Raw genomic sequence first — 13,813 nt, forward strand, 5'->3', positions numbered from 1 at the left:
TGCCAAGGACATTACATTACATGCCAAGGAGATTACATGACATGCCAAGGACACTACATGACATGCCAAGGACATTACGTGACATGCCAAGGATATTACGTGACCTGCCAAGGATATTACATGACATGCCAAGGACATTACATGACATGCCAAGGACATTACGTGACATGCCAAGGATATTACGTGACCTGCCAAGGACATTACGTGACCTGCCAAGGACATTACATGACATGCCAAGGACATTACATGACATGCCAAGGACATTACATGACCTGCCAAGGACATTACGTGACCTGTAACCTGCTAAGGACCTTAAGTGACCTGCCAAGGACATTACATGACCTGTAACCTGCCAAGGACATTACATGACCTGTAACCTGCCAAGGACATTACATGACCTGCCAAGGACATTACATGACCTGTTACCTGCTAAGGACATTACTTGACCAATCACAATAATCAGCATAATAAAGTTTTAAATGAACGCGTCAACACTGAAATGAACACTTCACATGTTCAAGGAAAGATAACATTTTAAGAGAATCCCATCATTACATTAAACTGACCTTTAACCTCTCTGTCCACAGACAGCTGATGTTGGTTTCCAAGTTTATTCTAAAATACACATTTAATTCATTATTATTTCTGTGTTTTTACAGCGCTGCATTTCTTCAGAGGAAGCTGACTGAGCGTTAAATACATTTGTGATCCGAGTGGTGTGATGATGGTGTTTGAATGCGGCCGCTGTGCTGCAGCTTGAACACGCGCTCTGTCTTTGTGTCCTCGTGTCTTTGTGTCCTCCTCTGCTCTTTGTCTCCAGTTAAACTGAAGCTGATTGTTTGTCTCTGAGCTCTCTTTGTTTCTGGGTCGTTCAAGGACAAACACTGCAGCTCTTCTTCTTCTGCACTGAGATAAACGCTCTAACACAGAGTCTCTCATCCACCACCACCACCGTCGTCATCATCATCATCATCATCACCACCACAACCACCACAACCACCATTAACATGCTGACCTGATGATGATGATGATGAGGATGATGGTAGATGAAGAGTCAGAGGATCAATAAAGTTATTTCATTTCATCCTCAGGGGGACATGAATGATATTGTTTCAGTCTGGACCAAAGTAGAGGACAAGAAGACAAAGAGATTCAGGTACAGAGGAACACAAGGAGATGCACAACCCCAAAGACACAAAGACACAAAGACACAAAGAGACAAAGAGATTCAGGTACAGAGGAACACAAGGAGATGCACAACCCCAAAGACACAAAGAGACAAAGAGATTCAGGTACAGAGGAACACAAGGAGATGCACAACCCCAAAGACACAAAGACACAAAGACACAAAGAGACAAAGAGATTCAGGTACAGAGGAACACAAGGAGATGCACAACCCCAAAGACACAAAGAGACAAAGAAACAAAGAGATTCAGGTACAGAGGAACACAAGGAGATGCACAACCCCAAAGACACAAAGACACAAAGACACAAAGAGACAAAGAGATTCAGGTACAGAGGAACACAAGGAGATGCACAACCCCAAAGACACAAAGAGACAAAGAGACAAAGAGATTCAGGTACAGAGGAACACAAGGAGATGCACAACCCCAAAGACACAAAGACACAAAGAGACAAAGAGATTCAGGTACAGAGGAACACAAGGAGATGCACAACCCCAAAGACACAAAGACACAAAGAGACAAAGAGATTCAGGTACAGAGGAACACAAGGAGATGCACAACCCCAAAGACACAAAGACACAAAGAGACAAAGAGATTCAGGTACAGAGGAACACAAGGAGATGCACAACCCCAAAGACACAAAGACACAAAGAGACAAAGAGACACTGAACGACCAAATGATGTCAGTAGAGATGCAAAATGACCAAAGATACAGACAATCCCACTGATATAAGTATAAGTATAAACAAAGGCATAACTAGACATACAAGAATAAGTATAAGTACACACATAAGTATAAGCATAATTGTACTTTCTTGATTCTTGTTGTTCTGAGTTTGGACTCATGGTTTAATGCACTTATTGTAAGTCGCTTTGGATAAAAGCGTCAGCTAAATGATATGAAATGTAATATATAATATAATATAAGTATAAGCATAAGTATAAGCATAAGCATAAGTATTAGTATAAATATAAGCATAAGCACAAGTATAAGTATAACCATAAGCATACGTATTAGTAAAAGTATAAGTATAAGCATAAGCATAAGTATTAGTATAAGCATAAGCACAAGTATAAGTATAAGTATAAGTATAAGCAAGTATAAGTATAAGCATAAGTATAAGTATAAGCACAAGTATAAGCATAAACATAAGTACAAGCATAAGTATTAGTATAAGTACAAGTATAAGCATAACAATAAATATCAGTATAAGTATAAATACAAGTATAAGCATAATTATAAGTATAAGCACAAGTACAAGCATAAACATAAGTACAAGCATAAGTATAAGTATAAGCACAAGTATAAGCATAAGTATTAGTAAAAGCACAAGTACAAATATAAGCATAAGCATAAGTATTAGTATAAGTATAAACATAAGTATAAGCACAAGTACAAGCACAAGTATAAGCATAATCACAAGTATTAGTAGAAGTTTAAGCACAAGCATAAGCATAAGTATAAGTACAAGTATAAGCATACGTATTAGTATAAGAATAAGTATAAGTATAAGTATAAGTATAAGCATAAGCATAAGAATAAGTACAAGCATAAATATAAACATAAGTACAAGCACAAGTAGAATCATAAACATAAGCATAAGCACAAGTATAAGAATAAGCATAAGTATAAGTATAAGTATAAGCATAAGCACTAGTATAAGAATAAGCATAAGTATAAGTATAAGTATAAGCATAAGCATAAGTATAAGTATAAGTACAAGCATAAGCATAAGTATTAGTATAAGCACAAGTATTAGTATAAGCATAAATACAAGCATAAGTATAAGCACAAGTATAAGCATAAGTATAAGCATAAGCATAAGTATTAGTATAAGTATAAGCACAAGTATAAGTATAAGTACAAGTATAAGTACAAGTACAAGTATAAGCATAAGAATAAGTACAAGCACAAGTATAAGAATAAGAATAAGTACAAGCACAAGTATAAGAATAAGAATAAGTACAAGCACAAGTATAAGAATAAGCACAAGTATAAGAATAAGCATAAGTATAAGTATAAGTATAAGCAGAAGCAGAAGCAGAAGTATAAGTACAAGCAGAAGTATAAGCATAAGCACTAGTATAAATACAAGCATAACAATAAGTATAAGTATAAGCACAAGTAGAATCATAAGTATAAGCACAAGTATAAGCATAAGCACTAGTATTAGTATAAGTATAAGCACAAGTAGAATCATAAGTATAAGTATAAGCACAAGTAGAATCATAAGTATAAGTATAAGCATAAAAATAAGTATAAGTATAAGCACAAGTATAAGTACAAGCACAAGTATAAGCATAAGCATAAGTATAAGTATAAGTATAAGAATAAGCATAAGTATAAGTATAAGTATAAGTATAAGCATAAGCATAAGTATAAGTATAAGTATAAGCATAAGCATAAGTACAAGCATAAGTGTAAGCACAAGTATAACCATAAGAATAAGTATAAGTATAAGCAGAAGCAGAAGCAGAAGTATAAGTACAAGCACAAGTATAAGAATAAACATAAGTATAAGTATAAGTATAAGCATAAAAATAATTATAAGTATAAGTACAAGCACATGTACTAGCACAAGAATAAGTTTATGTATAAGTTTGTAAAAACATCAACGTTTTTCTATAGGCTCCTCCCGGGGGGCGTGGCCTCTCAGCTCCACTCAGCTGTCAGTCAAAGTGTGAGTCAGTACTCTGTCTCTGCTCTTCTCACCAAGAACCACCAAAGTACTGAAACAACAGTATTCCTGTTACTGCTGCTGCTGGGTGAGTACACACAGTACACACAGTACTGAACGCTGTTATTTACACTTTTGTTTGTCAACAAAACATTTGTTGTATTTGTTTGTCTGCTCATGAATGTGTTCAGATGAGTGAGCTGCACTAAGGAGAAATGAAGCGCTCCCTGGGGATCTGTCTGGTGATCTGCTCTGCTCTGATCGGATTGGGTGCGTTTGATTCTTTTTAAAACTACCTGGGAAAATAAAGAATAACCAATTGACTTTCTAAATTAATTGATAGATAAACAGATACCTAATTATATTTATGCATTACATAACATATGTGATTTGTGGTAAACTGGTTAAAAAAGGTTTTAAAAACATGAAGGATCTTGTGAAGACGTTTGAAATGACGACTGTAGAACATTTCCATGATTTAATATTCTGAAATCAGAAATCACGTTTTTATTACATATCTTGTTTTTTTTGTCACTAAAGACACAGAATTAAAGTACGAATATAATAAATACAAATTTATGAGATTTATGTGTTTTGTTCCCACGAACTTCAATGGTTTGTGTTTGAAGACTAACTCAAATAAAACCATGGTCCAGGACCAGGTCCCTCCTAGTCCTGAACTCAAGTGGATCAGGACTCTATTGTGTCCTGAACTCAAGGGGATCAGGACTCTGTTGTGTCCTGAACTCAAGGGGACCAGGACTCTGTTGTGTCCTGAACCCAAGGGGATCAGGACTCTGTTGTGTCCTGAACTCAAGGGGACCAGGACTCTGTTGTGTCCTGAACTCAAGGGGACCAGGACTCTGTTGTGTCCTGAACTCAAGGGGACCAGGACTATGTTGTGTCCTGAACCCAAGGGGACCAGGACTCTGTTGTGTAATTCAAGGGGATCAGGGCTCTGTTGTGTAACTCAAGGGGATCAGGACTCTGTTGTGTAACTCAAGGGGATCAGGACTCTGTTGTGTCCTGAACTCAAGTGGATCAGGACTCTGTTGTGTAACTCAAGGGGATCAGGACTCTGTTGTGTCCTGAACTCAAGTGGATCAGGACTCTGTTGTGTAATTCAAGGGGATCAGGGCTCTGTTGTGTAACTCAAGGGGATCAGGACTCTGTTGTGTCCTGAACTCAAGTGGATCAGGACTCTGTTGTGTCCTGAACTCAAGTGGATCAGGACTCTGTTGTGTAATTCAAGGGGATCAGGACTCTGTTGTGTAACTCAAGTGGATCAGGACTCTGTTGTGTAACTCAAGTGGATCAGGACTCTGTTGTGTAATTCAAGGGGATCAGGGCTCTGTTGTGTAACTCAAGTGGATCAGGACTCTGTTGTGTAACTCAAGTGGATCAGGACTCTGTTGTGTAACTCAAGGGGATCAGGACTCTGTTGTGTAACTCAAGGGGATCAGGACTCTGTTGTGTCCTGAACTCAAGTGGATCAGGACTCTGTTGTGTCCTAACCTCAAGTGGATCAGGACTCTGTTGTGTAACTCAAGGGGATCAGGACTCTGTTGTGTAACTCAAGTGGATCAGGACTCTGTTGTGTAATTCAAGGGGATCAGGGCTCTGTTGTGTAACTCAAGTGGATCAGGACTCTGTTGTGTAATTCAAGGGGATCAGGGCTCTGTTGTGTAACTCAAGGGGATCAGGACTCTGTTGTGTAACTCAAGTGGATCAGGACTCTGTTGTGTAATTCAAGGGGATCAGGACTCTGTTGTGTCCTGAACTCAAGGGGACCAGGACTCTGTTGTGTCCTGAACCCAAGGGGATCAGGACTCTGTTGTGTCCTGAACTCAAGGGGACCAGGACTCTGTTGTGTCCTGAACTCAAGGGGACCAGGACTCTGTTGTGTCCTGAACTCAAGGGGACCAGGACTATGTTGTGTCCTGAACCCAAGGGGACCAGGACTCTGTTGTGTAATTCAAGGGGATCAGGGCTCTGTTGTGTAACTCAAGGGGATCAGGACTCTGTTGTGTAACTCAAGGGGATCAGGACTCTGTTGTGTCCTGAACTCAAGTGGATCAGGACTCTGTTGTGTAACTCAAGGGGATCAGGACTCTGTTGTGTCCTGAACTCAAGTGGATCAGGACTCTGTTGTGTAATTCAAGGGGATCAGGGCTCTGTTGTGTAACTCAAGGGGATCAGGACTCTGTTGTGTCCTGAACTCAAGTGGATCAGGACTCTGTTGTGTCCTGAACTCAAGTGGATCAGGACTCTGTTGTGTAATTCAAGGGGATCAGGACTCTGTTGTGTAACTCAAGTGGATCAGGACTCTGTTGTGTAACTCAAGTGGATCAGGACTCTGTTGTGTAATTCAAGGGGATCAGGGCTCTGTTGTGTAACTCAAGTGGATCAGGACTCTGTTGTGTAACTCAAGTGGATCAGGACTCTGTTGTGTAACTCAAGGGGATCAGGACTCTGTTGTGTAACTCAAGGGGATCAGGACTCTGTTGTGTCCTGAACTCAAGTGGATCAGGACTCTGTTGTGTCCTAACCTCAAGTGGATCAGGACTCTGTTGTGTAACTCAAGGGGATCAGGACTCTGTTGTGTAACTCAAGTGGATCAGGACTCTGTTGTGTAATTCAAGGGGATCAGGGCTCTGTTGTGTAACTCAAGTGGATCAGGACTCTGTTGTGTAATTCAAGGGGATCAGGACTCTGTTGTGTAACTCAAGGGGATCAGGACTCTGTTGTGTCCTGAACTCAAGTGGATCAGGACTCTGTTGTGTAACTCAAGGGGATCAGGGCTCTGTTGTGTAACTCAAGGGGATCAGGACTCTGTTGTGTAACTCAAGTGGATCAGGACTCTGTTGTGTAATTCAAGGGGATCAGGACTCTGTTGTGTAACTCAAGTGGATCAGGACTCTGTTGTGTAACTCAAGTGGATCAGGACTCTGTTGTGTAACTCAAGTGGATCAGGACTCTGTTGTGTTCTGTGTTTCAGGGTCAGCCATCCGCTGCTACAGCTGTAAGGACTACACAGCCAGCTGCTCCAAGCAGCGGGAGTGTAGCTATGACGACGCCTGTCTCACACTCAGCGAGAGAGGTACCTCTACACCTGTACACCACCTGTACACCTGTACACCACCTGTACACCACCTGTACACCACCTGTACACCACCTGTACACCACCTGTACACATGTACACCACCTGTACACATGTACACCACCTGTACACCACCTGTACACCTGTACACCACCTGTACACCACCGGTACACCACCTCTACACCTGAGCGCCACCTGTACACCACATTTACACTGCCTCTACACCACCTGTACACCACCTGTACACCTGTACACTGGTACACCACCTGTACACCTGTACACCACCTATACACCACCTCTACACCACCTCTACACCTGTACACCACCTGTACACCACCTGTACACCTGTACACCACCTCTACACCTGTACACCACCTCTACACCTGTACACCACCTCTACACCTGTATACCACCTGTACACCACCTCTACACCTGTACACCACCTGTACACCTGTACACTACCTGTATCTCTAACTGTACACCACCGGTACACCACCTCTACACCGGTACACCACCTCTAAACCTGTGCATCACCTGTACACCTGTACACCACCTGTACACCTGTACACCTGTGCACCACCTCTACACCTGTGCACCACCTGTACACCACATTTACACTGCCTCTACACCTGTACACCACCTGTACACCTGTGCACCACCTGTACACCTGTACACTACCTGTATCGCTAACTGTACACCACCTGTACACTACCTCTACACCGGTACACCACCTTTACACCTATACACTACCTCTACACCGGTACACCACCTCTACACCTGTGCACCACTTGTACACCACATTTACACTGCCTCTACACCTGTACACCACCTGTACACTACCTGTATCTCTAACTGTACACCACCTGTACACTACCTCTACACCTGTACACCACCTCTACACCTGTACACTACCTGTATCTCTAACTGTACACTACCTGTATCTCTAACTGTACACCACCTGTACACTACCTGTACACCACCTCTACACCTGTACACCACCTCTACACTACCTGTATCTCTAACTGTACACCACCTGTACACCTGTACACTACCTGTATCTCTAACAGTACACCACCTGTACACCACCTCTACACCTGTACACTACCTGTATCTCTAACTGTACACTACCTGTACACTACCTGTATATCTAACTGTACACCACCTGTACACTACCTGTACACCTGTACTTTCATGTCCTCAGGATCCTGAAGAAACCAGATCAGTCCATTACTCTGAACGAACTCTACTGAGTTTCTATTGTTTCTATTGTTCTGCAGGTGGAATGACTTACCGTCAGTGTCTGAAGTATTCAGACTGTGAGTACGGCCGCCTGGCCCAGATGTTCCCCCAGGTAACTACTACTGGATTCTACCTGATTCTACTCTAATCTACGTCATTCTACTCTACTGTATTCTACCTGATTCTACTCTACTTTATTCTAGCTGATTATACTCTACTGTATTCTACCTGATTCTACTCTACTTTATTCTACATGATTATACTCTACTTTATTCTAATTTATTCTACTTAATTACACTTTATTCAACCTGATTCTACTCTAATCTACGTCATTCTACTCTACTGTATTCTAGCTGATTCTACTCTACTGTATTCTACCTGATTCTACTCTACTTTATTCTACCTGATTCTACTCTACTTTATTCTAGCTGATTATACTCTACTTTATTATACTATATTATACTCTACTTTATTCTAATTTATTCTACTTAATTACACTTTATTCAACCTGATTATACTCTACTTTATTCCAATGTATTCTACTTGATTATACTCTACTTGATTATACTCTACTTTATTATACTTTACTTTAGTCTACTTTACTTTAGTCTACTCTACTTAATTATCCTATATTCTACTCTACTGTATTATACTTTACTTTATACTACTTTATTCTACTCTACTTTATTCTACTTGATTCTACTCTTGATTCTACTGATTCTACTATAACAGCTGTGAGAAAAATAGAACAGATGCCGGATGTTTTTTGTTTGATTTACCTTTTTGAAGTTCTTCATGGAGATAAAGTTCTGAACTCAGGGGCAGGGTCCACACGGTGCACCTAGACTCAGGATTACCTGGACTCAGGGGCAGGGTCCACAAGAGTACCTGAACTTGGGTGGTCCTGGACTCAGGTGGTCCTGGACTCAAGGGAATGGTCCACAGGAGTACCTGAACTCGGGTGGTCCTGGACTCTGGAGGTCCTGGACTCAGGGGAATGGTCCACAGGAGTACCTGAACTCGAGTGGTCCTGGACTCTGGTGGTCCTGGACCTGTACAGAAACGTGCTGCAAACATGTCCAGACATATTTGAACATTCTTTAAGACAAGAGATACCCTGTCTAGTTGTTCTGATCACTGATCAATAACTGTATCGATCATTTCCAGGTTTCCAGTTTCACCTTTAAGTGCTGCAACTCTGACCTGTGTAACTCCGCCCCCTCCTCTGCTGCGAGCTCTGTGATTGGTCTGCTGGCCTCAGCAGCCATCATGTGGTGGTGCATCCACTGAAGAGAGCTGCAGCTGTTACATGTTCCAGCCCCCAGTGGCTGGAACATGTAACAGCAGCTTCTTTAACAGTCCGATCAATACATTCATACTGAACACTTATCACAGATCAAAATATTTATGTGGAAATAAATATTTCAGTTGCTGATGGATTGATTGATTATTAAAAGAGTTTGACTGATCATTACACTATTTGTATCAGCTGTTTTACAGGAAACTGCTTCTCTAACTTCCCAGCCTTCAAAATAAAATGCAACTGAAATGTTCTTCTGTGACTCTTTAACTTCTGTCTGTGAATCTAATCAATAAATGGTGACAAACCGGAAACGCTCTTTGACTGATTATTGGAAATGGGTGTGGTCCGATTTCTTGGGACAGGAAGTACCTTTTCGAAACATAATTATAAAAAGGAAAACATGATATTAAGAAAATACAGGAGTGTACCTGAGTGGCTTTCATTGATAAACTCACCTGAGGGAAACATGAAGTCTGTTGTCAGTCTTTTCCCGATGGAACCTGAAGGCAGCAGGTGGACCGGTGTGTTTGTAGGACTGCAGCTGGACAGGTGAAGAACAGGTGGATATTCAATTTCAATTCAATTCAATTTTATTTTGTATAGCCCAAAATCACAAATCACAAACTCCTCTCAGAGGGCTTTACAATCTGTACACATGCGACATCCCTGACCTTTGACCTCACATCGGATCAGGAAAAACTCCCAAAATAGAAAAAACCCTTTCAAGGTAAAAAAGGTAAGAACCCTTCAGGAGAGCAACAGAAGCAATATATGTCATGTGTACAGATGAACAGCATTACAGAGTTACATAAACATTCAATGAATGACAGAATGTATGAATAATAAGTAGTAAGCATGGACCACGGGCATCAGCAGGGCCCACGGAGGCAGGATAGGAGGCCGGCCCACCAGGCAGGAGGCATCGCGAAAGAGGCGGGACCAATGCTGCCAGGCCTTTGAGGCAGGAGGCGCAGAGAAGAAGGCCGGGCCATTGGGAAGGAGGCCAGGTCCAGGCCAGGGAATGGATGCAGGAAGCAGGGGCAAGGAGTCAGGACCCAGGACCAGCATCAGACACCTCCAGGTCCAATGGACCCTATGAGGCGAGAAGATACAAAGACTCTGGGGAGGAAGCAGCGTTAATAAGGTGCAATGGAGAGATGTAGATTCATCCATAAGGAGAGAGAGAAGAGGAGATAGGTGCTCAGTGTATCCTAAAACATCCCCCAGCAGCCTATAAGCCTATAGCAGCATATCAAGGGGCTGGACCAGGGCAAACCTGATTCAGCCCTAACTATAAGCACTATTAAAGAGGAAAGTCTTAAGTCTATTCTTGAATGAGGTGACTGTGTCTGCCTCCAGGACTGAAAGTGGAAGCTGGTTCCATAAAAGAGGAGCTTGATAACTGAAGGCTCTGGCTCCCATCCTACTTTTTAGGACTCTAGGAACCACAAGTAGCCCCGCATTTAGTGAGCAGCTCTCTAGTGGGGCAATATGGTACTACAAGCTCCTTAAGATATGATGGTGCATCACCAATCAAGGCTTTGTAGGTGAGGAGAAGAATTTTAAATGTGATTCTTGATTTTACAGGGAGCCAGTGCAGAGCAGCTAATACAGGAGTCATGTGATCTCTTTTCTTAGTTTTTGTGAGTACACGAGCTGCAGCATTCTGGATCAACTGGAGGGATTTAAGAGACTTATTAGAGCAGCCTGATAATAAGGAGTTGCAGTAATCTAGTCTGGAAGTAACAAACGCGTGAACCAGCTTTTCTGCATCTTTTTGAGACAAGATGTGCCGGATTTTTTAAATGTTACGTAGATGAAAAAATGCAGTCCTTGAGATTTGCTTAACGTGGAGTTAAAGGACAAGTCTGGGTCAAAGATAACTAGAGATTCTTTACAGTGGTGTTGGATGCCAGGGCAATGCCATCTACAGAAACCACATCACCAGATAATTGATCTCTGAGGTGTTCAGGGCCCAGTAAAATAACTTCAGTTTTGTCTGAGTTTAACATCAGGAAGTTGCAGATCATCCATGTTTTTATGTCTTTAAGACATTCTTGAATTTTAGCGAGCTGGTTGGTCTCCTCTGGTTTGATCGATAGATATAATTGAGTATCGTCTGCATAGCAATGAAAGTTTATGGAGTGTTTCCTGATAATATTGCCCAAAGGAAGCATATATAAGGTAAATAAAATGTACCTTATATATGAACAAGGCGTTACACCTGTACGACCAGGTGTAACGCCTTTATAACATTCATACACACAAATATATGTATATATTTAAACAGAGAGCAGTAGTACATAACTTTGTGTATATATCTATATATTATGTATATATACTGTGTTCAGCGCTGCCTGAAGAGTACAAGCAGATCGGTGGAGTCTTCAGGAACCTGTCAGCTGTTTTCATCAGCAGCAAATATCCAGGTGAGGAGACAAGGAGGGAGGAGATGAGGAGATGAGGAGATGAGGAGGGAGGAGACAAGGAGGGAGGAGATGAGGAGGGAGGAGACAAGGAGGGAGGAGATGAGGAGGGAGGAGAAAAGAAGGGAGGAGACAAGGAAATGAGGAGACGAGGAGGGAGGAGACAAGGAGGGAGGAGATGAGGAGGGAGACGAGAAGGAGGGAGGAGACAAGGAAATGAGGAGACGAGGAGGGAGGAGACAAGGAGGGAGGTGATGAGGAGGGTCAGATTATCTTGATTATTTCAAACTTGATCAAATATGTAATATTATGTATATTATGCAGGCACGTGCACAGATAGACCCCTCGTGGTGCTAAAGCACCTGCCTTTTAGCCCTGGATGAGAAAAGTGCCCCTTCTGCTGGAGCCCAATTGTTTCTTCATTCATCAGTATTTAAGAATAACAAATACTCTCTCTGTCATCAATTCCCCCCAAATGTGTTTTGATATCTGACGGGGCATTTATTTGAGTTCTTAAATACGAATACGAGGAGATCGCAGAGCTCGTCGCTCAGCAGGTTATATACGATTAAGAATTATAACTATATGTATGTTACACTATATTTCTACACAAGTGGTTGTTTGACCTTTGACCTCCATTAGCCTCAGAAGGACCTTCACTTTCTGTTGGAGACGAACAGCGAGTATAAAGGCCTGCTGGGATGTTTCCCAGAAATCATTGCAGTACACAAGGTACACACAGTATACTAACCCATACTGTGGTACTAATACACACAGTACTATGTTTGTATGTGGTGTATTTGATGTCACTGTGTGTTCAGGCTGCAGCAGACAAGGTGAAGGAGGCCGACCGTCTGGTTTCTGGAGGAAGAATCCACCACAGCGACAAGAAGGTCATGAGCCATCGACTGAGCTGCATGAGCTACTGTCTGCAGGGTACACACAGTACTACACACAGTACTACTCACAGTACTACACCCAGTACACCCAGTACACACTGTACTACTCACAGGACTACACAGTACTACACCCAGTACACACTGTACTACTCACAGGACTACACAGTACTACACCTCTATATGCACAATACACACAATGTCACCGCCCGATGACGTCACCGTGTCACCGCCCGATGACGTCACCGTGTCACCGCCCGATGACGTCACCGTGTCACCGCCCGATGACGTCACCGTGTCACCGCCCGATGACGTCACCGTGTCACCGCCCGATGACGTCACCGTGTCACCGCCCGATGACGTCATCGTGTCACCGCCCGATGACGTCACCGTGTCACCGCCCCGATGACGTCACCATGTCACCGCCCGATGACGTCATCATGTCACCGCCCGATGACGTCATCATGTCACCGCCCGATGACGTCACCATGTCATCATGTCACCGCCCCGATGACGTCATCATGTCACCGCCCGATGACGTCATCATGTCACCGCCCGATGACGTCATCATGTCACCGCCCGATGACGTCACCATGTCACCGCCCGATGACGTCACCATGTCACCGCCCGATGACGTCACCATGTCATCATGTCACCGCCCCGATGACGTCATCATGTCACCGCCCGATGACGTCATCATGTCACCGCCCGATGACGTCAACATGTCACCGCCCGATGACGTCATCATGTCACCGCCCGATGACGTCACCATGTCACCGCCCGATGACGTCACCATGTCACCGCCCGATGACGTCACCATGTCACCGCCCGATGACGTCACCATGTCATCATGTCACCGCCCGATGACGTCATCATGTCACCGCCCGATGACGTCAACATGTCACCGCCCGATGACGTCACCATGTCACCGCCCGATGACGTCACCATGTCACCGCCCGATGACGTCACCATGTCATCATGTCACCG

The 13,813-nt window shown here is 42.9% G+C and overlaps 1 protein-coding gene across 1 annotated transcript; it reads left to right on the forward strand.

Annotated features, from left to right (window-relative positions):
• Nucleotides 1–3,859: 3,859 nt before the first annotated feature.
• Nucleotides 3,860–9,812, forward strand: LOC117745462 (CD59 molecule (CD59 blood group)). Its single transcript, XM_034553831.1, has 5 exons — nt 3,860–3,950; nt 4,054–4,132; nt 6,861–6,962; nt 8,240–8,313; nt 9,369–9,812. The coding sequence occupies exons 2-5, from the start codon at nt 4,078–4,080 to the stop codon at nt 9,489–9,491; spliced, it is 354 nt and encodes a 117-aa protein (XP_034409722.1). The 5' UTR covers nt 3,860–3,950; nt 4,054–4,077; the 3' UTR covers nt 9,492–9,812.
• The last annotated feature ends 4,001 nt before the right edge of the window (nt 9,813–13,813 follow it).

The sequence above is a fragment of the Cyclopterus lumpus genome, chromosome 2 (genome assembly GCF_009769545.1).
Source record: "Cyclopterus lumpus isolate fCycLum1 chromosome 2, fCycLum1.pri, whole genome shotgun sequence".
Classification (NCBI taxonomy): Eukaryota; Metazoa; Chordata; class Actinopteri; order Perciformes; family Cyclopteridae; genus Cyclopterus; species Cyclopterus lumpus.

Coding starts and splice junctions, on each gene's coding strand:
- LOC117745462 (XM_034553831.1), top strand. CDS start 4,078: ATGAAGCGCTCCCTGGGGATCTGTCTGGTGATCTGCTCTGCTCTGATC. Junction 6,963..8,239: donor TCTCACACTCAGCGAGAGAG/GTACCTCTACAC, acceptor ATTGTTCTGCAG/GTGGAATGACTTACCGTCAG. Junction 8,314..9,368: donor TGGCCCAGATGTTCCCCCAG/GTAACTACTACT, acceptor GATCATTTCCAG/GTTTCCAGTTTCACCTTTAA.